Source organism: Oncorhynchus gorbuscha, unplaced genomic scaffold (genome assembly GCF_021184085.1).
Source record: "Oncorhynchus gorbuscha isolate QuinsamMale2020 ecotype Even-year unplaced genomic scaffold, OgorEven_v1.0 Un_scaffold_1569, whole genome shotgun sequence".
Taxonomy (NCBI): Eukaryota; Metazoa; Chordata; class Actinopteri; order Salmoniformes; family Salmonidae; genus Oncorhynchus; species Oncorhynchus gorbuscha.
Genome location: NW_025746308.1, coordinates 20,722 through 45,000, shown reverse-complemented (window position 1 = coordinate 45,000; position 24,279 = coordinate 20,722). Strand labels below are relative to the sequence as shown.

The window sequence follows — 24,279 nt, the reverse complement described above, 5'->3', positions numbered from 1 at the left end:
TTTAGTGTAGTGGAGTGTTTAGTGTAGTGGAGTGTTTAGTGTAGTGGAGTGTTTAGTGTAGTGTAGTGTTTAGTATAGTGGAGTGTTTAGTGGAGTGGAGTGTTTAGTGGAGTGGAGTGTTTAGTGGAGTGGAGTGTGTGTTGTGAGTGACATTCTGTGTCCTGTCCTTCAGTCATCACTATCTTCAATGGGAAGGTGGAGGAGGTGGAACTGCCAGTGGAGAAAGTAGACATCATCATCTCAGAGTGGATGGGCTACTGTCTCTTCTACGAGTCTATGCTCAATACGGTCATCTTCGCCAGGGACAAATGGCTAGTAAGCGTGTGTGTTTGTTTTTGTGTATGTGTATGGGTGTGTGTGAGAGAGAGCAAGAGCAAGAGAGAAAGAAAGATAGAGAGATAATACAGGTGTATGGTCTTAATTTGGTCAGTCTTTCGTTGCTGAGACATTTCTTGCACCACAGGAAATGCAGCTTTGAGCTTTGAAGATTTACATAAATTCAGTGAAAATCCACACTAACACATGGTTATATTAACAGTATTGCACTTTTCATGTAGCATATTTTTGTTCAGCTAATAGCCTAACCACCGATCAAGCAACGTTATGGACTAAACATTCAAATCCTGTTGCTCTAGGATAATTTTTCTGTGACAATATAGATCAAATGAAGATCCTACACCTGTACATGCATGCATGTATGTGTGCAATGATGTGTGTTCGTGTGTGTGTGTGTGTGCATGTACGTTTGTGCGTGTGTGTGTGTGTGTGTGTGTGTGTGTGTGTGTGTGTGTGTGTGTGTGTGTGTGTGTGTGTGTGTGTGTGTGTGTGTGTGTGTGTGTGTGTGTGTGTGTGTGTGTGTGTGTGTGTGTGTGTGTGTGTGTGTGTGTGTGTGTGTGTGTGTGTGTGTGTGTGTGTGTGTCCACATATCGACAAAGGTCCTGCTTATAGCGCCCAGCGAGAGGACGATCTGGTTTCTAACCAGTGTTGCTGCTTCAGGGTTTTAGACTGGGTATGAGCTAATGTTACATACAGGATGCCAGGTGTGCAGACAATGCATGTGACTGTAGGATGTCTCTATTCTCTATGAGGTGTATCTCAACTCAATTTATGTTGGTGTCTCCTCTCACATTCAGAAGCCTGGAGGGCTGATGTTTCCTGACAGGGCTGCTCTGTATGTTGTGGCCATCGAGGACAGGCAGTACAAGGACTTCAAGATACACTGTGAGAACATCCTTCCGTGTCCGTTTCTTAGCTACTGTGTGTATACGGTATGTATGCTGGAGGTATCCTGTCCTCGCCCTCTTCCCTCTCTCCTCTAGCCTCTGGGTTGGACTAGACTACAGAGAGCTGTGCAGAGGAGGGATGGAGGGAAGAGAAGGAGAGCCTGTCTGCTCTGTTCTTTACCCGAACTGAAGTAGACCTATAATACAAGGCTGCCAGATGTAGTAGACGAGTATTTAAGGCCCCTGTCTCTCACTAGAGGAACACCAGATAGACATACTAAGGGAGCCAACGTTTTTGGCAATTGTAAAGCTGTGCTATCTTTCCACTGTTTCTGAGGGTTGTTATCGATCCTAGGCAGCAAGTAGAGAATAACAGTTTTAATCTCAATCTAAAACTTGAGACACTCTTCCAATCCAACACAGTGCCAATAAAGTCTGTGTGATGGCCACCACTGAGATAGTCTATGTGAGAGAATCTGTATGAGAAAGTCTGTGTGATGAGAACCACAGAGAGAGAGAGAGAGAGAGAGAGAGAGAGAGAGAGAGAGAGAGAGAGAGAGAGAGAGAGAGAGAGAGAGAGAGAGAGAGAGAGAGAGAGAGAGAGAGAGAGAGAGAGACGGAGAGACGGAGAGACGGAGAGAGAGAGAGTCTGTGTGATGACCACCACCAAGACAGTCTGTGTAATGGCGACCACTGAGAGAGAGTCTGTGTGATGACCACCACTGAGAGAGAGCGAGAGAGAGTCTGTGTGATGACCAACACTTAGAGAGAGTCTGTGTGATGGCCACCACTGAGAGAGAGCAAGAGAGAGAGAATATGTGTGATGACCAATACTTAGAGTGAGTCTGTGTGATGACCACCACTTATAAAGAAGGCTGTGTGATAACCCCATTGAGAGAAAGCTGGGTCATGTGTGATGACCACCACTGAGAAAGAGAGGCTGAGTGATAACCCCACTGAGAGAGAGAGGGGAGTGTGATGACCACCACTGAGAGAGAGAGAGAGAGAGAGAGAGAGAGAGAGAGAGAGAGAGAGAGAGAGAGAGAGAGAGAGAAGAGAGAGAGAGAGAGAGAGAGAGAGAGAAAGAGAGTGAGAGTCTGTGTGATGACCACCACTCAGATAGAGAGAGAGAGTCTGTGTGATGACCCCCACTTAGAGAGAGAGAGAGTCTGTGTGAAGACCACCACTTAGAGAGAGAGAGAGTCTGTGTGATGACCACCACTGAGAGAGAGAGAGAGAGAGAGAGAGAGAGAGAGAGAGAGAGAGAGAGAGAGAGAGAGAGAGAGAGAGAGAGAGAGAGAGAGAGAGAGAGAGAGAGAGAGAGAGAGAGAGAGAGAGTCTGTGTGATGACCACCACTTAGAGAGAGAGAGAGTCTGTGTGATGACCACCACTTAGAGAGAGAGAGAGTGAGAGAGACCAGAGAGATAGAGAGAGAGTGAGGAGAGAGTCTGTGTGATGGCCACCACTTAGAGAGAGAGAGAGGCTGTGTGATGACCACCACTTAGAGAGAGAGGCTGTGTGATGACCAACACTTAGAGAGAGAGGCTGTGTGATGACCACCACTTAGAGAGAGAGTGTGTGTGATGACCACCACTTAGAGAGAGAGAGAGGCTGTGTGTTGACCAACACTTAGAGAGAGAGGCTGTGTGATGACCACCACTTAGAGAGAGAGTCTGTGTGATGACCACCACTTAGAGAGAGAGGCTGTGTGATGACCAACACTTAGAGAGAGAGGCTTCAGACACAGAGTGTACCAGATTTGCTCATATCTGTGTGTGTGTGTGTGTGTGTGTGTGTGTGTGTGTGTGTGTGTGTGTGTGTGTGTGTGTGTGTGTGTGTGTGTGTGTGTGTGTGTGTGTGTGTGTGTGTGTGTGTGTGTGTGTGTGTGTGTGTGTGTGTGTGTGTGTGTGTGTGTGTATTCAGGGTGGGAGAACGTGTACGGTTTTGACATGACCTGCATCCGTAACGTGGCCATGAGAGAGCCCCTGGTGGACGTGGTGGACCCCAAACAGGTGGTGACCAACTCCTGCCTAGTCAAGGTCAGTGTGTGTGTGTGTATATGTGTGTGTGTGTGATTTACTGCATGAATACAGACAGACTTAAAAAATTACTTTCCAAAATTGAAGTGTCACAGAGAGACGACCAGCGAAGAATTATGATGAGCCCTAAATGGGTTCCGTGTCCCTGTCTGTGATTTACATGTCAATGAATGTGTCTAGACTGTGTGTTTCTAGACTGTACAGACTTCACAGTGGGACCCATGCCAGCCACCATATCTGAGCTATAAATAGGACTGGCACTCCCGGGTCTGTGTGACACATTGGGATTTAACACTGCTGTCCTGTCCAATGACGGCCTGTCTGTCCTGTCCAATGACGGCCTGTCTGTCCTGTCCAATGACGGCCTGTCTGTCCTGTCCAATGACGGCCTGTCTGTACTGTCCAATGACGGCCTGTCTGTCCTCTCCTGTCCGATGACGGCCTGTCTGTCCTGTCCGATGATGGCCTGTCTGTCCTGTCCGATGACGGCCTGTCTGTCCTGTCCGATGACGGCCTGTCTGTCCTGTTCGATGACGGCCTGTCTGTCCTGTCCGATGACGGCCTGTCTGTCCTGTTCGATGACGGCCTGTCTGTCCTGTCCGATGACGGCCTGTCTGTCCTGTCCGATGACGGCCTGTCTGTCCTGTCCGATGACGGCCTGTCTGTCCTGTCCGATGACGGCCTGTCTGTCCTGTCCGATGACGGCCTGTCTGTCCTGTCCTGTCCAATGACGGCCTGTCTGTCCTGTCCAATGACGGCCTGTCTGTCCTGTCCAATGACGGCCTGTCTGTCCTGTCCGATGACGGCCTGTCTGTCCTGTCCAATGACGGCCTGTCTGTCCTGTCCAATGACGGCCTGTCTGTCCTGTCCAATGACGGCCTGTCTGTCCTGTCCTGTCCGATGACGGCCTGTCTGTCCTGTCCAATGACGGCCTGTCTGTCCTGTCCGATGACGGCCTGTCTGTCCTGTCCAATGACGGCCTGTCTGTCCTGTCCGATGACGGCCTGTCTGTCCTGTCCGATCACCAATGGCCTGTCTGTCCTGTCCGATGACGGCCTGTCTGTCCTGTCCGATGACGGCCTGTCTGTCCTGTCCTATGACGGCCTGTCTGTCCTGTCCGATGACGGCCTGTCTGTCCTGTCCTGTCCGATGACGGCCTGTCTGTCCTGTCCAATGACGGCCTGTCTGTCCTGTCCGATGACGGCCTGTCTGTCCTGTCCTGTCCAATGACGGCCTGTCTGTCCTGTCCGATGTCACATCATTCATCCAAAAGAGAAGCACGATATGAGATGCTGTGTGAATTATCTTCAGGAGGAAAGTATTTGATGCTGAGAGGTGCCATGCCTTGTAGGGCGTATGAATGAAAGGATGGATGGATGAATTGAACAGATGAAGGAATTCATTAATAAAACAGATGATTGACTCACTGACTGACTGGATTGATTAAATGAATGAATGAATGAATATATTGGGTGGAATTGAATGAAATAAAGAGTAGAACACAAACATGGAAGGAGAGGTTAGTCAGGTAGTGGGGGGGTGCAAAAAGCACTGGATCAGAAAGCATGTCATGAAACTTCTCAACAATCTAATATCATCCCATAGATAATGAGGTTGAAGGGCAGAATGGAGCCAACCACGTGTGTTTGAGAGATGTCATTTGTGTATGTCTGACAGTGCTTTTATGTATGAGGGAGTGATAGATGTAAGGAGAGAGAGATTGAGAGGGATATGTTGAAATAGAGGAGAAAGGAGAAGTGTATGTGTGTGTGTGAGAGAGAGATATCTTTCTTCCGATTCATGTCATCCTGTACCGTATTTCCCTTGTAACCTATGACCCAGGAAGTGGACATCTACACGGTGAAGCCTGAGGACCTGTCTTTCACCACGGCCTTCTGCCTGCAGATCCAGAGGAACGACTATGTCCACGCCATGGTCACCTACTTCAACATCGAGTTCACCAAGTGTCATAAGAAGACTGGCTTCTCTACCGGTTAGACCTCACCACACACACATGGGTTGTGGTCATTTGGCACCAAGAGTCAGAAAACAGACTGAAACAGGGAAGAACTACCTGAACTAGTCCAATAAGAAAGACCTACTTTTATTTTCCATTGCAAAAATGTTTTGTTACTAATGAACATACCCCACGATGTGACCACATTCAAGTACACTAAACGCTAGGTCCTTTGAAATGAGGTGTATGACAATATAAGTTACATATCTTCCACACAAGCCACTTGTGTTGTTAAAAGCTCTGGAACCTGAAGCCAATAGAGATATTTTACAGGAGAGAACCACCGTGTTCAGTTTCTGTGTCCTGTCCAGGTTATGCAACAATGAAAAGTTGTCATTTCAAACATACATCAATCATTTTGTGTAAATCAGTCAATTGTAGCACTTGTACAAATAAGCCAGGATGAAAAACTGTTCTCATACCTGTAGTTGTGGAGATTCTTGTCTTTGGCAATGATCCTTTGGTTTTGTTTGGAAGATTGTGGAAGCACAGCACATTTTTTGCATGTTAATTCATCAAGGTTTTGACAAGGGGAGGGTGATATTATTGTGAGGTGTAGGTTTGAGGCTGATGATCAAAAGGTACTGCTAGACATAAAAGCATGAAGTAATAACATACTTTGCTGTTTCCTATAATGACAAGTTGACTTGGGTTCTCAGCTCTTGACCCCCTCTAGTGGTGTGAAGTGGAACAGCACAGGTTAAAAATACATACCAATGGTACTTTTTCTGTCTCCCTCTCCGTCTGATTATTTCACTCTCCAACATCTCTGTGAAGATCTCAATTGCATACTCATCGCGTCCTCTCTCCTCTCAAAACCCTTTGGAGGATAAGTCAGAGGGGAGGGACCTCTGGCTTTCTTATCCAATGGGTGATGAGAAGGAGACAAGGAGAGAGGACGCAATATGTATGCAATTGAGATCTCCCCTATGTCTCTCAATACCGTATTCATTTTCTCCTAATCCTCTCTCCATCTCTGCCTCCTCCTCCTCTCTCTTGTCCCCCTCCTCCTATGCCTCCCCCTCTCTTCCATCTCCCCCTCCTCCTCTCTTGTTCCCCTACTCCTATTCCTCCCTCTCTCTTTCATCTCCTCCTCCTCCTCTATTGTTCCCCTCCTCCTCTCTTCTTCCCCTCCTGCTATTCCTCCCCCTCTCTTCCATCTCCCTCTCCTCTCTTCTTCCCCTCCTGCTATTCCTCCCCCTCTCTTCCATCTCCCCTCCTCTCTTGTTCCCCTCCTGCTATTCCTCCCCCTCTTCCATCTTCCCCTCTTCCTCTCTTCTTCCCCTCCTGCTATTCCTCCCCTTTCTTCCATCTCCCCCTCCTCTGTTGTTCCCCTCCTCCTAATTCTCCCCCTCTCTCCCATGTCTAGCTCCTGACGCCGCCAGTACCCACTGGAAGCAGACAGTGTTTTACCTGGAGGACTACCTGACTGTGAGGAAGGGAGAGGAGATCCTGGGCAGCATCGCAGTCAAGCCCAATGATAAGAATGTGGTGAGAATAGAGCTACACTGTATTAGAACTGCAGCTGACTCCAGGCCAGCATAGAATAAATGCTGTTTTAAAAAATACATTCTAGATGGGGTTTTCCTATAGATGTCAAGATGTCAAGTCTTTAACATGATCTATGAATATGTCTTTCTAAGAGTGAAGCCCTACATGAGTATTAGCTCAGATGCTGCAGAACCTCCATCCTATTGCTGTACCACCCACTGACTTTAACTGTTAAAACTCTACAAATGCATCCTCCCTTCTTCCCTTATTTGAAGTATTCACGGATTGGAGAGGGTTGGATTGGTGAAAGTAGTACAGTGGGAAACTGGCAGTCACTTATCCAACCTTATATACAGCTGTAGTTTACATACACTTAGGTTGGAGTCATTAAATCTCGTTGTTCAACCACTCCACAAATGTCTTGTTAACAAAATATAGTTTTGGCAAGTCGGTTAGGACATCTACCTTGTGTATGACACAAGTAATTTTTCCAACAATTGTTTACAGACAGATTATTTCACTCATAATTCACTGTATCACAATTCCAGTGGGTCAGAAGTTTACATACACTAAGTTGACTGTGCCTTTAAACAGCTTGGAAAATTCCAGAAAATTATGTCATGCTTCTGATAGGCTGATTGACATCATTTGAGTCAATTGGAGGTGTGCCTGTGGATGTATTTCAAGGTCTTCCTTCAAACTCGGTGACTCTTTGCATGACATCATGGGAAAATCAAAAGAAATCAGCCAATAATTTTTTTTTGACCTCCGCAAGTCTGGTTCATCCTTGGGAGCAATTTCCAAACGTCTGAAGGTACCACGTTCATCTGTACAAACAATAGTATGCAAGTATAAACACCATGGGACCACGCAGGAAGGAGACGCGTTCTGTCTCCTAGAGATGATCATACTTTGGTGTGAAAAGTGCAAATCAATCACAGAACAACAGCAAAGGACCATGTGAAGATGCTGGAGGGAACAGGTACATAAGTATCTATTTCCACAGTAAAACGAGTCCTATATCGACATAACCTGAAAGGCCACTCAGCAAGGAAGAAGCCACTGCTCCAAAACCGCCATAAAAAGCCAGACTACGGTTTGCAACTGCACATGGGGACAAAGATCGTACTTTTTGGAGAAATGTCCTCCTGTCTGATGAAACAAAAATAGAACTATTTGGCCATAATGACCATCGTTATTGTTTGGAGGAAAAAGGGGGAAGCTTGCAAGCCGAAGAACACCATCCCAACCGTGAAGCACAGGGGGTGGCAGCACCATGTTGTGGGGCTGCTTTGCTGCACGAGGGACTGGTGCACTTCACAAAATAGATGGCAACATGAGGAAGGAAAATGATGCGGATATATTGAAGCAACATCTCAAGACATCAGTCAGGAAGTTAAAGCTTGGTCGCAAATGCGTCTTCCAAATGGACAATGACCCCAAGCATACTTTCAAAGTTGTGGCAAAATGGCTTAAGGACAACAAAGTCAAGGTATTGGAGTGGCCATCACAAAGCCCTGACCTCAATCCTATAGAATATTTGTGGGCAGAACTGAAAAATTGTGTGCGAGCAAGGAGGGCTACAAACCTGACTCAGTTACACCAGCTCTGTCAGGAGGAATGGGCCAAGATTCACCCAACTTATTGTGGGAAGCTTATGTGACCCAAGTTAAACAATTTAAAGGCAATGCTTCCAAATACTAATTGAGTGTATGTAAACTTCTGACCCACTAGGAATGTGATGAAAGAAATGAAAGCTCAAATAAATAATTCTCTCTACTATTATTCTGACATTTCACATTCTTAAAATAAAATGGTGATCCTAACTTACCAAAGACAGGGAATTTTTACTAGGATTAAATGTCAGGAATTGTGAAAAACTGAGTTTAAATGTATTTGGCTGAGGTGTATGGAAACTTCCAACTTCAACTGTAGGTCAGTGACTACTTTAAATGGAGGGAGGGAAGAAGGATGTCTTTTCAAAGCATTCAAAAGGGCTAAATATCCCTACTGTTGTGTCCATCTCAAATACCCTTTTCCCACTACTAAGCCAAGCCGTACTGTGCTGGCCTGGTTACACATCCGTAGTTACTGAAATTGTAGGAGGACAATGTGAAAAGAAAATACCAGAGGCAGCACCTCTGGTTGGGGTCGACACGATACTGTCAAATGGTTATAGCTGGACTGAAGAGTCTTCTCTTGTATTCCAGCGGGACCTGGAGTTCACCTTGGAGTTGGACTTTAAAGGACAGCTGTGTGATGCGGCCATTTCCCACGACTACAAGATGCGCTAGCTGACCAGCAAAGGGCAATATCCCCCTCCTTGAGAGGGAGGGCACAGGCTCTCCATCAGGCCCTCTTATTGGTCCGAGGGGGACACGATACGCATCTGATTGGATGACAGCGCTCCAGCACCTAAGTGATGTCATAAAAACAAGCCATTTCGAAGCAATAGCGCCGTCACCTGCCACATTTTTAAAGCTGCCCTGAGAATGTAATATCCCTGATGAACTTGATTTGTTCTTTCTTTAAGGTTGAGTTTCAGTGTTATCAGTACTAGAGCTAAAGGAGTTCTAGGGATTTTAGATGCCAGTCCAGAGGCACTTTAAGGACAAACTCTGAGCATGTCTTTTATCAAGGAAAACAGACAGACTACACCTCTGTTTTACAGCTGTCTCTCAAAGTTCAACGAATGCAGAACCTAAGAGTTTAACAGGAAAGTCAGTCAGTGTTTCTTCAAGGTAGTTATATTTTGTTGGTATTCAGTACTGGTAAGTTATTTGCATGTTTAGCTTTTTGTTCTTGGTTGATTTCAGGTATCATGATTTGATCATTTGAGATATTCACAATTGCTAATGGAACGTGTTTAATGATAGAAACCTGTGAGAAATGTCTTGTCTTCCATCTCCAGCTGGAGGTTATTTTGCCATTGTGATTTTGGGGTGTGGTGTAGGAGTGATGAACAAATAAACAACAATTACTTAGAATTGTTGAGAAAGAATCAAATAATTAGATTTCACATCAGTATTTTAATCAAATTTATGACAATCATTATTTTGTAACAGACTACAAACTTAATCAAGCTCTTATTTACATATCCATTCTGTGTTTTGATTAACAACAATCACAACTAAAGAAAAAGTCATTCTATACATTGAAATGATTGATCCACTTTTTAAATTGACCAAATATACCATTAGTTCTACAGTAGAACACATGTCTATTGCTCATTACAGTCAGGAGGTCCAAACAGCAGACAAATGGTTGTAATGTAGACTAGAGTTCAATCCACTAGGATCCAGCTCAACTGGGCTCTTTGCCTTTAACCAAACAGGTACTGAAAGAAGAAACGTCCTAATTTGAGACATTGATTAACAAATGTCCACAAAGTTAGGATTTGGCTCCGAGAGCACAGAGAAAGAGTTAGATTGAAGAGTTCCTTCACTTGTTATCAGGAGTCTCTAGCCATTCCAAATGCTCTCTCTCTCCATTTTGTCAGAGTGTCTTCACTTGCAGCAGGCTTTCTTCTTGACTGGCAGGACCTCCAGTAAGACAAATGTGTCTCTCACCCGATCCTCCTGCTCTTTCAGCACTCTGGACACACAGACAGATGCATTGACATGTCACACACTGTCCCCAAATTGACTCTGGAGAAAGAAGGATGTATTTGGAGATTTGAGTTCATCTGAAAGGATTAGCATCCATACAAAATTCCTATTCTAATTGATCAGAGGGGGAGGTGGGAACATTAACATAGCTTATACCGGTCTTATACCTGTCCAATTCATTCAGATCTGGATACCTAGGGGCTGTCCCTCTCCCTCCCTTACCTGGCCAGGTGGATCATGGCCTCTGTCACGTTGTAGCCGGTGTATGCACTGACCTCATAGAATATCACACGGGTGTCCTACAGGGGAGAAGAGACTCAGGTCACTGGTTGTCACTTAGCTAATGTTAATTATAATTAATGGACATTTTATTTTTGGGGGGGGTGCCAGCTACTGGTCCCCCAACACCACCACCATTAGCATGTGGTCTCCCATCCAGGGACTGACCAGGACCGACCCTGCTTAGCTACAGTCCACGATGGTATGCTGCTGGCAAGACAAACATTTTTATGTGGAAATTCAACTTTAGAAGATTTTATACCTTGAATATGCTACAAGTTTACATTTCCTGCTGTGCAAGACAATTCCTGCAACAGGATGGTCAAATTAAGATATGGCATCCATAGAGGACCTACAGATGGCAATAGTGACAGCTATGAGAGGTCTCGTCCATATTTATAGACAGTGAACAGATTTCCCCCACTCTGTGTTGGTCGTTCAGTTCTTGAGATAAGTGCTATAGAATGATACATACGAGTCCCTAAACAGAGAACTCACATGGGCCAGAGTCTCTGCGTCTTTAAGTGGTACCTCCCTCTCAGACGTCGCGTCCATCTTGTTGCCCAGGAGCAGGATGGGAATGCCCACTCCCGCAGCCTCCTGGGAAAACAGAGGTCAATCAAAGGTCGGGCGTCTGCTTAAAACGTTCATATAAAAATAAACTGGAGAACAGACAATTATTTGTCATGTCCTGTCTGGCCAAAGGCCAAATGTGAGCTGACCTGGACGTTGATGAGCCAGGGTCGCACGGCCTTGAAGCTGTCCAGCAACGTGATGTCGTACATGACCACCACGCCGTCTGCCTTACGGAAGAACTGCTTGGTGATGCTGCGGTACCTGTAGCCAACAGAGAGAACAGTCACAACTGGACAAAATGGAACCCTGTTTATTTTGCCAAAGTGCCAAATGCCAACCTGAGAACGTTGCTTTGTTGTCATTTAAGTCACATTCTCAGACTATCATCCAGGCAAAAATAACACATCACATTCTTAGCTACTGTTATCTATTGGTGAGGTTTAGGCAATACTATTTTCACTGGTCCGTGGCCACTCACCTCTCCTGCCCAGCCGTGTCCCACAGCTGCATGGCTACCTGGGTGTTGTCCAACATTAGAGTCTTCACACTGTAGTCAATCCCTGTCAGGAATAGCACTCAGACTGGTTATTAGGTAAGAGGAATACACAGCAATAATATACCGTAACGTTACATCCTTTCATTAATGAACACTAGAGGGGGTAGTTGAGCTATTCATCAAGCTTCATGCTTTAGGTAATTGTCTTTCACAGTCAAAGCGGTGAAATCAAACAAGCTGTCCTAGAATGGAGAACCAAGGGGATTCAGAGGAGAATTAAATGGATTCGATGTGACATAATCTGCAGTGGTACAATGTGTACCGGGGGTTCATAGACTGGGAGTGTGACTTTACGAGCCCTTTCATGTGATGGGCTCGTAAATCTTCTGATAGTAACACACACACACACACACACACACACACACACACACACACACACACACACACACACACACACACACACACAAAAGGTCCGTGACACCCGTGGTACACAGTAATGTGTTGTCGGCCCTCACCCACAGTAGCGGGGCTGGAGGGGTGGAAGCGGCCGTCACAGAAGGTGCGCAGCAGGGAAGTCTTGCCCACACTGGAGTTGCCCACCAGGACCACCTTAAACAGGCGGTCTGGGGCGGGCACGGCCCTCTCCTTCACCCTCTGGAGGGACAGGCAGAGAAAGAGGTCAACAGAATGATATTTTCAATTGATTACATATTGAAGAGCTTTGGAAATGATGTTGATCGCTTAGATGAAGGGTTTTAGTTCTGATGCTTAACACAATGACAATAGATTTGATCTTATTTCTTTATTTAACTAAGTCAGTTAAAAACAAATTCTTATTGTCAATGATGGCCTAGGAACAGTGGGTTAACTGCCTGTTCAGGGGCAGAACGACAGATTTGTACCTTGTCAGCTCGGGGATTTGAACTTGCAACCTTCCGGTTACTAGTCCAACGCTCTAACCACTAGGCTACCCTGCCGCCCCTGTCCTACGACAGCAGGGTCTTCAACCCCTTGCAGGGTTGGGGTCAACTTCATTCTAACTCAGTAATTCCAAAGTGAATTAAAATACAATACATGAATAGAGATTTGCTCACATTTTGGGTCTCCTTGCCGACGGGCTGTCCTCGAGGTGACGAGGGGATATTTCTGATTCTGCTGAAACTACCTCGGTGTTTGAAGGGGGACACTGTCGTGACCGGGACAGGTAAAGGAACAGGGGCAACTAAGATACTACTCTCCAGATATTCCTTCCCTTGAGCCTCTTCCTCCTCCTCGTCTTCCTCACTGAGCTGGTGCAGCAGGGGCTGGGGCCCTCCATGAAGCAGGTGGGGGAGGTGGTCCTCCTCGATGGAGATAACCCGACGGAGGGGCCACCCATCTGGGGGACCGTCCAGCCCATCGCCCCCAACCTCCGGCTTACTCTGGTACTCTGTATGCCTGTCCCTTTGGTTCTGGGTGGGGGCGAGGGTCTTCTCTGACTCGAACTTGGAGAGCCTCTCCTTCAACCCCTGCGCCTCCACCTCAACCACTTGGGTTGGAGACGAGGTGTTGGAGTCGTGGTAGCCGTTGGCCAGGCCGTAGTTGGTTTTCGGCGAACGTGGTGGACAAGCGGTGTCAACATGGTCCTCGCTAGATGAGGAGGGGAGGAGACAAGAGAGATTTGAAGGTGTTCTACTGGCAGCGCATCAAGGAACTCATAGGAACCCCCCATTGTGGGTGAGGAGTGAGGCTCTTTGGAGACAAGAGGTAGAAACAGAGGATATCGGATGAAAACAATTTGTTTCCGAGTCCCATGTTGCCGAGGCACTTTCACGTTAGTCTCTCGTTACCAAGCATTATCATTAAATGGTAACTCAAAATGGTTCTGGGTGCTGCCATTACTGTCAAGAGCAGCGCAGAAGTCACTACATGTAAAATATATTGTTAGTATATTATATTGCAAATACACTCCTTACGCTGTAAAGTACCTTACATTAAATTGACTCATTTGGTGCCTTGGCCTCAAAAACACATTTGATTGCACATCCTGTTTCTCCTCTTTAATCCAATGTTGATTTAAATCCCGTTACTGACGGACATAAAATCAGTTTCCTTTCACACACGACAAGACTGGTTAATTATGTTCAGGGCACTTCTAAAGGAAATGACCTCACCTTTTAACCGGCTGCTGGCTGGTGTCCGCGAACAGATGGACCAAGCCGGCTCTCTGCTTCTGTTTGAGGGACTTCCTGGGGTTCTGTAGAGCAAAGAGAACACAACAGAATGGAATATCATAGAAACATTTTTGTTGTTGTCAATGTCCATATAATGTGGAAATAAATGTGCCTTTGGCTTGAATATGTCTTATCATTCAATATCGCCACAAAGGTAACAGTGAAAATATCATGAGTCGAGAACTCACCACAGCACAGTATATGTCTCGCTCATCTTTTAAATGTTTGTTCATCTCTCTGGATAGATATTGCAAGGAGGACAAAAACCGATAAGTTGTCAAATGAAATGTATAACATGCATGCTGCATGCTGTGTGTGTGTGTGTGTGTGTGTGTGTGTGTGTGTGTGTGTGTGTGTGTGTGTGTGTGTGTGTGTGTGTGTGTGTGTGTGTGTGTGTGTGTGTGTGTGTGTGTGTGTGTGTAACTTACCTGAGAAGGTCTAGTTGTTTCATCAGACTCTGTTTCTCTCTCTCTAGTCCCTCAGTGACTCGGTACATTTCCCTGAGCAGAGAGAGAGTCACCAAAGCTCACTGAACCACACCTGAACAGTAATCTAGTGAATGTTAGCTGTACTAGGAGTGACATGCCATAGCCACTGATGGAACGTTTGTGTGATGTCTAGGTGAGTGAGTGTGTTTGGTCATTACATCTAGTGGTAATATTAACCCACATCTCTCTCTCCTGGTGCAGGCGGGAAGCCTGGTCCTGCAGCATGGTCAGTTGTTCCTGGGCCAAGGACAGTTCCTGACAGGTGCTCTCCAGCTCTCTGCGCAGTTCCTCGTTGGTCATCTTCAGCTTGACATTCTCCACCCGGCTCTCCTGCTGCTCACTGCTCAGGTCGCGACACTGGAGATCCAACTGGGGGGGTCAAAGGGTAATATTGTTAGGGAGACATGTATTCTATTATAATCACAGCTTCTTTGTCTTTTACTTTGCTTTATCTGCACCGAAAACACAAAGACTGAAATCAAGAAGGGGGATTAGCCCCGCAGGAGACCAGAGGTGGCCAACCTTCCCCCTGGAGAGTTACAGGAGCCCTGGATGGTATCATTTCTGGAATGTTCCAAAAACTTCTTAAAGTACAAGGTTGACAACAAATAACACATACAAAAGTAACATGATCTATTCACCTAGCTAACTAGCTGTCCAAAAGGCATCAACTCACCATGTAGCTTATTCTTGTTTGTCGATAGACGACCAGAGTGAGGACAGACATTATCAGGAATAAACATGGGGAGTGAAAACTGAATTAAATAGCCCCCTCCCTACCCGGTATCTTATTCTGCTGCTATACAACTTTGTATGCATTGTTTGTTGACAACCTTGTTATTTACTACATTTTTGGAACAGATTCCTGTTGGAACGTTCCACAAATTATAGGAGGCACCTCAGTCACTCACCCTCCTCTGTTTCTGGAAGAGCTGCTCCAGCTCTCTCTCCTTACTGGACAGCTGGTGCTCCAGGTCGTGACTACGAGACTGGAGGCGCTCCGAGTCCTGGAGGAGAGAGGGGGACAGCACATTAGGATAGGAGAAATTAAACAGAAATACAGTACAACACAACCTTGTTGAGTCCATTGGGTGACTTGTTGAAGGGTATATAGAAGGTAGGGATCCAGCAGGTGTCTAGAGTTTGGTGTTAAGAGACACAGTCCAGGTCTGGGAGAGGGTCTCAAGTCATTTAAACTAACTAATCAACTATATGTACCTGGAGGAGCAGCCGGTCCTTCTCGCTTTTCATTTGTTGCTCCATTTCTTCATACAGACCGCGGATCTCACTGTCGTGTGTGGCTGCTTTCCTGCATGTATGGGGGAGAATGGATTTAATACAACTAAATAACTACTTAACCAGATGCTGTTTACAAGTGGTAGGTTTGAGAGTGATTATAGCTCATTCTGTTTATGTCATAGCCTCACAGGTGTGACTAATTGCCAATGTTAATTCATCAAGCCTTCTGATTGGACAACTGACTAATTAACAGAACAGTTGGCATGTATGTAAACCCTGTTTCTCTTTTAGGCAGCTTCCCATGGGAGGTGATGCAGTCCAGAGGTATGGTGGCTCCTGGGAGTAATGGAGGGAAGAATAATGCCTCCCGCCTGTGAATGTGTTAGTGGGCCAGAGATGAGCCATGCTGAAAAGGTGAACTTGTGAAACCATTCCTTAATTTATGAAATGTTTGAACATGTATTTTTGTTGTTTGTTTCTACTTCACTCTGCCTGCTCAACCCAGAGCCAAACAACTGGACACATTACATTAGTCTACTGCAGTGATTTTCCATCTGTAAGCTACACAGACTGGTACATGCACGTACCAGCACACTGTCTGTGTAGATACAGATGGAAAAGCACGGCTCTTGGAATTTTGCGTTCCTTTAACATTCCGCCACCTTATTAAGCAACCAATTAGTGAGAGGACTGAAGTTGTCTTAAGTGGTACCACACAGTACCATGAGAACAATGCATTAGTATTACCAAACACACCGGGGACCACAGCCATACAAATACCTAGACAATGACTAGCTGGCTATCAAAGGTAGTATAGTGTACATTGTTTCAGGGGAGAAAAATACATTCTCATCTGTCTACATGGCAGCCAATTCCTCAGGCTTGCAATCAATGGTCCTTTTTGAAAATATGATCTCTGAGCTTAGCGGTCTATTGAAAGAGATAATTGGGGCATTATGGTAAACCCACATAGAGCTCTGTGTCTACAGGCAGAAACAAAGGCTAGCTTTTTCAAACAAATTTGCATCCTGTAGCACAAACTCAAAAGTTCTGGGACACAAGTCCATGGAGAATACGAACCTCCTCCCAGCTGCCCACTGTATTGAGGCTAGGAAACACTGTCACCACTGATAAATCTAAGAGAATTGATCATTTCAATAAGCATTTTAACACAGCTGGCCATGCTTTCCACCTGGCTACCCCTATCCCAGTCAACTGCCCTACACCCCCCACAGCAACTCGCCCGAGTCTCCCCATTTCTCCTCCCCCCAAATCCAGATAGCTGATGTTCTGAAAGAGCTGCAAAATCTGGACACCTACAAATCAGCCGGGCTAGAGAATCTGGCCCTGTGCAACTTGGTCCTGGACTTCCTGACAGGCCGCCCCCAGGTGGTGAGGGTAGGTAACATCTCCACCCCGCTGATCCTCAACACTGGGGCCCCACAAGGGTGCGTTCTTAGCCCTTTCCTGTACTCCCTGTTCACCCACGACTGCGTGGCTATGCACACCTCCAACTCAATCATCAAGTTTGCAGACGACACTACAGTGGTAGACTTGATTACCAACAATGACGAGACGGCCTACAGGGAGGAGATGAGGGCCCTCAGAGTGTGGTGTCAGGAAAATAACCTCACACTCAACGTCAACAAAACAAAGGAGATTATCGTGGACTTCAGGAAACAGCAGAGGGAGCAGCCCCGTATCCACATCGATGGGACAGTAGTGGAGAGGGTGGAAAGTTAAGGTCCTCGGCGTACACATCACGGACAAACTGAAATGGTCCACCCACACAGACAGCATGGTGAAGAAGGCGCAGCAGCGCCTCTTCAACCTCAGGAGGCTGAAGAAATTTGGCTTTACACCAAAAACAAACTTTTGCAGATGCACAATCAAGAGCATCCTGTTGGGCTGTACCACTGCCTGGTACGGCAACTGCTCCGCCCACAACCGTAAGGCTCTCCAGAGTGTAGTGAGGTCTGCACAACGCATCGCTGGGGGCGAACTACCTGCCCTCCAGGACACCTACACCACCCGATGTCACAGGAAGGCCAAAAAGATCATCAAGGACCTCAACCACCCAAGCCACTACCTGTTCACCCCGCTATCATCCAGAAGGCGAGGTCAGTACAGGTGCCTCAAAGCAGGGACCGAGATACTGAAAAACAGCTTCTATCTCAAGGCCATCACACCATCACTAACATTGAGTGGCTGCTGCCAACATACTGACTCATCTCTAGCCACTTTAATAATAGAAAAATGTATGTAATAAATGTATCACTAGCCACTTTAATCAATGCCACTTTATTTAATGTTTACATACTCTACATTACTCATCTCATATGTATATACTGTACTCTATACCATCTACTGCATCTTGCATATGCTGTTCGGCCATCACTCATATATTTTTATGTACATCTTTTTCATTCCTGTGCACTTGTGTGTATAAGGTAGTTGTTGTGAAATTGTTAGGTTAGATTACTTGTTGGTTATCACTGCATGGTCAGAACTAGAAGCACAAGGATTTCGCTACACTCGCATTAACATCTGCTAACCATGTGTATGTGACAAATAAAATGTGATTTGATTTGACCCTCTCTTTCTAAAATGATCTGCCGAAATTGTTGCAACCCCTATTACTAGTCTGTTCAACCGGCCCAACTGCTCTTAAATGCAAGTAAAACTAAATGCATGCTCTTCAACCGATCGCTGCCCACACCTGCCCGCCCGTCCAGCATCACTACTCTGGACGGTTATGACCTAGAATATGTGGACAACTACAAATACCTAGGTGTCTGGTTAGACTGTAAACTCTCCTTCCAGACCCACATTAAGCATCTCCAATCCAGAATTAAATCTAGGATCGGCTTCCTAGTTTGCAAGAAAGCATCCTTTGCTCATGCTGCCAAACACCCTCATAAAACTGACTATCCTACCGATCCTCGACTTTGGCGATGTCATTTACAACACACCTCCAACACTTTACTCAACAAATTGGATGCAGTCTATCACAGTGCCATCGTTTTTTTTGTCACCAAAGCCCCATATACTACCCACTACTGCGACCTGTATGCTCTCATTGGCTGGCCCTTGCTTCATACTCATCACCAAACCCACTGGCTCCAGGTCATCTACAAGTCTTTACTAGGTCTTTACTAGGTAAAGCCCTGCCTTATCTCAGTTCACTGGTCACCATAGCAGCACCCACCCGCAGCACGCGCTCCAGCAGGTATATCTCACTGGTCACCCCAAAGCCAATTCCTTCTTTGCCGCCTTTCCTTCCAGTTCTCTGCTGCCAATGACTGGAACAAACTGCAAAAATCACTGAAGCTGGACACTCATCTCCCTCACTAACTTCAAGCACCAGCTGTCAGAGCAGCTCACAGATCACTGCACCTGTACATAGCCCATCTGTAAACAGCCCATCCAACTACCTCAATCCATACGGTATTAATTTGCTCCTTTGCACCCCAGTATCTCTACTTGCACATTCATCTTCACATCTATCACTCCAGTGTTTAATTGCTACATCGTAATTACCTCACCACTATGGCCTATTTTATTGACTTACCTCCCTTTTCTTACCTCAGTTGCACACACTGTATATAAACATTTTTTCTATTGTGTTATTGACTCTGTTTGTTTATTCCATGTGTAAATCTGTGTTGTAGTTTGTGTCGAACTGCTTTGCTTTATCTTGGCCAGGTCACAGTTGTAAATGAAAACTTGTTCTCAACTAGTCTACCTGGTTAAATAAAGGTGAAATATATTTATTTAAATATGAAAAAAACAGGTTCAATGAGTAATATGGAATTTATGTCTGGAGTAGTTGACTTGATAGAACCTCGCTGCATTCATTCACTGAAGGCCTGTATCAACCTTTTGAAGTTGTTAACTGCTTGCATGTAAAAGGACTACTTTCAATGGGATAGAATCCTGAATCAAACGTTATTCGTTCTACAATCTGGTACACAAACAGACCTCTACAGCAAAATAGACCATAGATCTAACACATGGGTTGGAACTGAACAAGCTATTGTCAGTTCTACGAATCAATGACTGCTGTTTGAACTGAATAATTACACTCTGATGAGCTGCAACCGAGAAGCCGAAGACATACTGGACGTGCATTTACAAATAGTATTGTGCTTTACATGGCTGTGGTTGCAATCCACTACACAGTCACAGTGAAGATATCACACATAATGATCACATAATCATGTCTAAATGCCAAAGGGACAGTTTCTCAGACACAGATCAAGTTTTGTCCTGGAATAAAAAGCACTTTCAAAAGAGATTCTCCCTTGGCAATGCTTTGTAGTCTGGGACTAGGCTTAATCTGTGTCTGGTAAACTGGCCCAGGGAGTAGCAGTGACAACAAAGAGAGGAGGTACTTGTGGTCTCCAACCTCTGGAGGGCGCTCTCCATCTCCCTCCTCTCCTCTTTGGCCTCTTTGATCTGGAAGGTGACTCTGGCCAGGAATTCCTCAAAGTTCGACAGGAGGTGAGGCTCGTCCCTCCTCAGCTGGGCCCACAAGCTGCGCACCTCGCCTGGACTGGAGGAGGGGGAGAGAGAAACAGACAGACAGAGGGTAAGAGTTCTGATAAAACTACAGGGACCGGTCACATTCAACTTACTGGTTGACCTCCACTATATCAGAAACCATTGGAATCACTGTAAAGACACAGGGTTCCAAAAGCATAGAGGGGTGGTGCCCAAACAGTTCTTTACACCATGAACCAGCTAATGCCATGACGGGCAAGTTGAAAGTTCAACCCCACACTTTCAGTGCCAAACAGTTCTGTACACCATGAACCAGCTAAAACCATGACGGGCAAGTTGAAAGTTCAACCCCACACTTTCAGTGCCAAACAGTTCTGTACACCATGAACCAGCTAATGCCATGACGGGCAAGTTGAAAGTTCAACCCCACACTTTCAGTGCCAAACAGTTCTTTACACCATGAACCAGCTAAAGCCATGACGGGCAAGTTGAAAGTTCAACCCCACACTTTCAGTGCCAAACAGTTCTGTACACCATGAACCAGCTAAAGCCATGACGGGCAAGTTGAAAGTTCAACCCCACACTTTCAGTGCCAAACAGTTCTGTACACCATGAACCAGCTAAAACATGACGGGCAAGTTGAAAGTTCAACCCCACACTTTCAGTGCCAAACAGTTCTTTACACCATGAACCAGCTAAAGCCATGACGGGCAAGTTGAAAGTTCAACCCCACACTTTCCAAGATGAGGCAACAACCCCAAACAAAGATATTTGGGGAACACACACAAGGTGCAATATTGTAATGCTGCATATGTAATATTGTATAGTAATAAAGTAGGTAATAATGTGAGGTGTGGTTAACTCCACCCACTCCTGGAACACGTTGCTGGCCCCTAGGCTCTCCAGCAGCATACAGAAGTGATTCTCCTCCTCATCCTCCCACCCTCCAGTCAACCTCTCATCCCATTTGCTCTGGTATAGGGCTTCTGAGGGCTTCCTAGAAGTGGGGAGGGTGGGTGCTGCGTCCTCGGGTACAGAGATCCTCCGGCCGTGCAGAAACTGACCTGGGGACAGAGCAGGAAGCATAAGCATCACCAGCAAAATGTCGTAACATCAGTTTGAATTACAAATCAGGGGGTGTTTCAATTTTGAAAGTGCCCTGCACTCACAATTATCAAGTTTCTGATGGTTGTGAAAAGAGAACTCAAGTTTAAGTTTGTAAGGTCATTTTATACAGAGTACAACCTATCCTTACCTGGGTGAGCATCTACTCCCTGCCAGCTAGGAGATAAATGAATCTATACCTTATCTTTGTCACGTTTGAATGTGGTCCCTCACTCCATTGATCTCAAAACACAAGTTATTGAACCAATAGTAAACCATGAGACATACAGCAGATTGTCCCTTGGGGATGAATAAAGTCATATTGAATTGAAATTGAAATTGAATGTAGGGCGATAAAGAGAAAAATAGGGAACTCACTGAATCCTGATGAGAACACTTCGAGAGTGAGGTAGCCGTTCTGGTCAGTGTTCAGGGAGTCAAATACATTCTCCAGTTCTTCAGCAGTGAGGGTAGTTCTCTGTGAAGCCTCTGTGGAACACAGACACGCACGCACGCACACACACACACCCACACACACACACACATGCACAAACACAAGAAATAGATTGTTTCTTCTGCTAAGAGATGTAACACAACACAAGCCCAACAGTCATCTCCTGCTTCACTCCAAAGAGAAAGATATTCAAGTCAGTAGCATTGGATGTGCGTCTACTACAGCTGTAATATCTGTCACCCTGGACCTTGTCCTGCCTCTCTGAGTAGAAATGTGTCAAGGAAAGCACGCGAAAGAAAGCCAGGATTAACTGAGTTTACACCATTATTGTGGATTTCATATTGTCAGTGCCAGTGGTGTGGTCAACGCTAGACCTGCTTGCAAAAAGGGACGGGAGAATATTGGCACGGAAGGTATAGGCCATATGATTGTATTCATTAATAGGCAATTACATGTTACATTATCCTTAGATAATACACACGTCAACATCACCATTTTCCAGGTGATTCTTCTGTTAGCCTTTTTAAGCATTTTCTATGAACACTAAATGTACAAAACACTATCCCCTCAAAGCCCGGACAACAACAAAAGCCGTCTCTTGTTCATTTCAAAACAGCGCTTGAGTGAAATACAAAAATTGTGTGTGTAAGTGTGTGCATGCACCTGTTTCTGATGGAAATTCATCCAGTGTTCCTGGACACAGAGATCAAAGGTGCCGTGCTATTGAGTGGCTGCTTCAGTGAGCAGGTGGAGAGGTTCTCGATATGAAAACCTCTGAATGGTCAATGAGATAGAGAACCATAGCACAAAGCACCTCCTGCATGTCACACTGTCCTCTGGTTATCTCATGGTTGTGAGAGACAGCATCATTTGTGTGTGTGTGTGTGTGTGTGTGTGTGTGTGTGTGTGTGTGTGTGTGTGTGTGTGTGTGTGTGTGTGTGTGTGTGTGTGTGTGTGTGTGTGTGTGTGTGTGTGTGTGTGTGTGTGTGTGTGTGTGTGTGTGTGTGTGTGTACCTTAACCCTTGAAATGAACTTGTTTGTTTGTCTCGTTTTGATTTACATTTGTCAACTAATGTGAATTCAACGTGAATTCAACAAAAAATGTCACTATGTCATTGAATTAAGGTTAAAGGTTAGGTGAAAAAATATGAAATTCCCTTTGTTGACTTTTTCAAATCCAATTATTTTCCCACATTGATTCAACGTCATCAAATTAAATTTTTTGGGTTGAAATGACGTGGAAACTGCATCGTTGATTCAATCAGTTTTTGCCCAGTGGGTTTTAACATAATTCCCATCATTGTCCCTCTGTCAAAACGATGATCTAAGCATGGCTGCATCAATGGGGTAGACATCTATGTCCATAACATCTAAGTTTCTAACAAGTGTAAAACTGAGGCAAAACAAGCCCCCCCATCGCCCCCTCCTCGTACCCTCATATCGGTGCGTGTGATGAAGTGTAAAACTGAGGCAAAAAAACAAGCCCCCCATCGCCCCCTCCTCGTACCCTCATATCGGTGCGTGTGATGAAGTGTAAAACTGAGGCAAAACAAGCCCCCCATCGCCCCCTCCTCGTACCCTCATATCGGTGCGTGTGATGAAGTGTAAAACTGAGGCATAACAAGCCCCCCATCGCCCCCTCCTCGTACCCTCATATCGGTGCGTGTGATGAAGTGTAAAACTGAGGCAAAACAAGCCCCCCCCATCGCCCCCTCCTCGTACCCTCATATCGGTGCGTGTGATGAAGTGTAAAACTGAGGCAAAACAAGCCCCCCCCATCACCCCCTCCTCGTACCCTCATATCGGTGCGTGTGATGAAGCCTTTGCCCTCCACATCGCAGGTCTGGAAGAATTCCTTGGTCTTATCCAGCATGGCGATGCTTCCCAGTCAGAACCCCTCCTGTCTGAACTCTTCCTCATGGGGACAGCTCCTCCTCTGCCCTTGGCCTCAGACTCCTCCATGTCACTAGATATACTTCTGCAGAGTATTCTGGTGGCTCTGAACAAGGTAGAATCAGACATAGCTGTCTCACTCCTCGGCCTGGCCGGTTGGGGTCATGGTGAGAGATGAGACCAGGCACCACAAGTCAGCAGTGATGAGGCCACAGAGACTGTCTAGGAGTTTTCATATCTCAGTAAATGGTCTGTCTAGGAGTTTTCATATCTCAGTAAATGGTCTGTCTAGGAGTTTTCATATCTCAGTAAATGGTCTGTCTAGGAGTTTTCATATCTCAGTAAATGGTCTGTCTAGGAGTTTTCATATCTCAGTAAATGGTCTGTCTAGGAGTTTTCATATCTCAGTAAATGGTCTGTCTAGGAGTTTTCATATCTCAGTAAATGGTCTGTCTTGTTCCCAGGTTCCTGGGAAGAATGGTCTGTCTAATATCTCAGTAAATGGTCTGTCTTGTTCCCAAAGACATTAGAATATAACCTTAAAACTGTTTGAAAGGTGGGTACATGAAGACCATGATGATTACAGAGAGCATCATGATGTTTTCTTTTTGGATTTATTCGCTCTCATAAGTCATTGTTTGACTGCTTTTAAACA

At 45.6% G+C, this 24,279-nt stretch overlaps 2 protein-coding genes across 2 annotated transcripts in view; one reads left to right on the top strand and one right to left on the bottom strand.

The window, feature by feature from the left end:
* Positions 1-9,789, top strand: part of LOC124023287 (protein arginine N-methyltransferase 8-B-like) — a 30,063-nt gene extending 20,274 nt beyond the window's left edge. Inside the window, 6 exon segments of the mRNA XM_046337792.1 lie at positions 173-315; positions 1,134-1,221; positions 3,148-3,263; positions 5,106-5,256; positions 6,650-6,771; positions 8,982-9,789. Coding sequence (XP_046193748.1) covers positions 173-315; positions 1,134-1,221; positions 3,148-3,263; positions 5,106-5,256; positions 6,650-6,771; positions 8,982-9,065 — 704 coding nt within the window. The 3' untranslated portion in view covers positions 9,066-9,789.
* LOC124023285 (EF-hand calcium-binding domain-containing protein 4B-like) lies at positions 9,772-21,742 on the bottom strand. The gene is made up of 16 exons (XM_046337791.1): positions 21,656-21,742; positions 21,045-21,237; positions 20,079-20,225; positions 15,650-15,740; positions 15,343-15,438; positions 14,613-14,800; positions 14,372-14,443; positions 14,132-14,180; positions 13,884-13,966; positions 12,825-13,359; positions 12,246-12,384; positions 11,713-11,794; positions 11,381-11,495; positions 11,157-11,258; positions 10,602-10,678; positions 9,772-10,365 (listed from the first exon to the last, which is right to left on the bottom strand). The coding sequence occupies exons 2-16, from the start codon at positions 21,083-21,085 to the stop codon at positions 10,278-10,280; spliced, it is 1,905 nt and encodes a 634-aa protein (XP_046193747.1). The 5' UTR covers positions 21,086-21,237; positions 21,656-21,742; the 3' UTR covers positions 9,772-10,277.
* Positions 21,743-24,279: the final 2,537 nt, after the last annotated feature.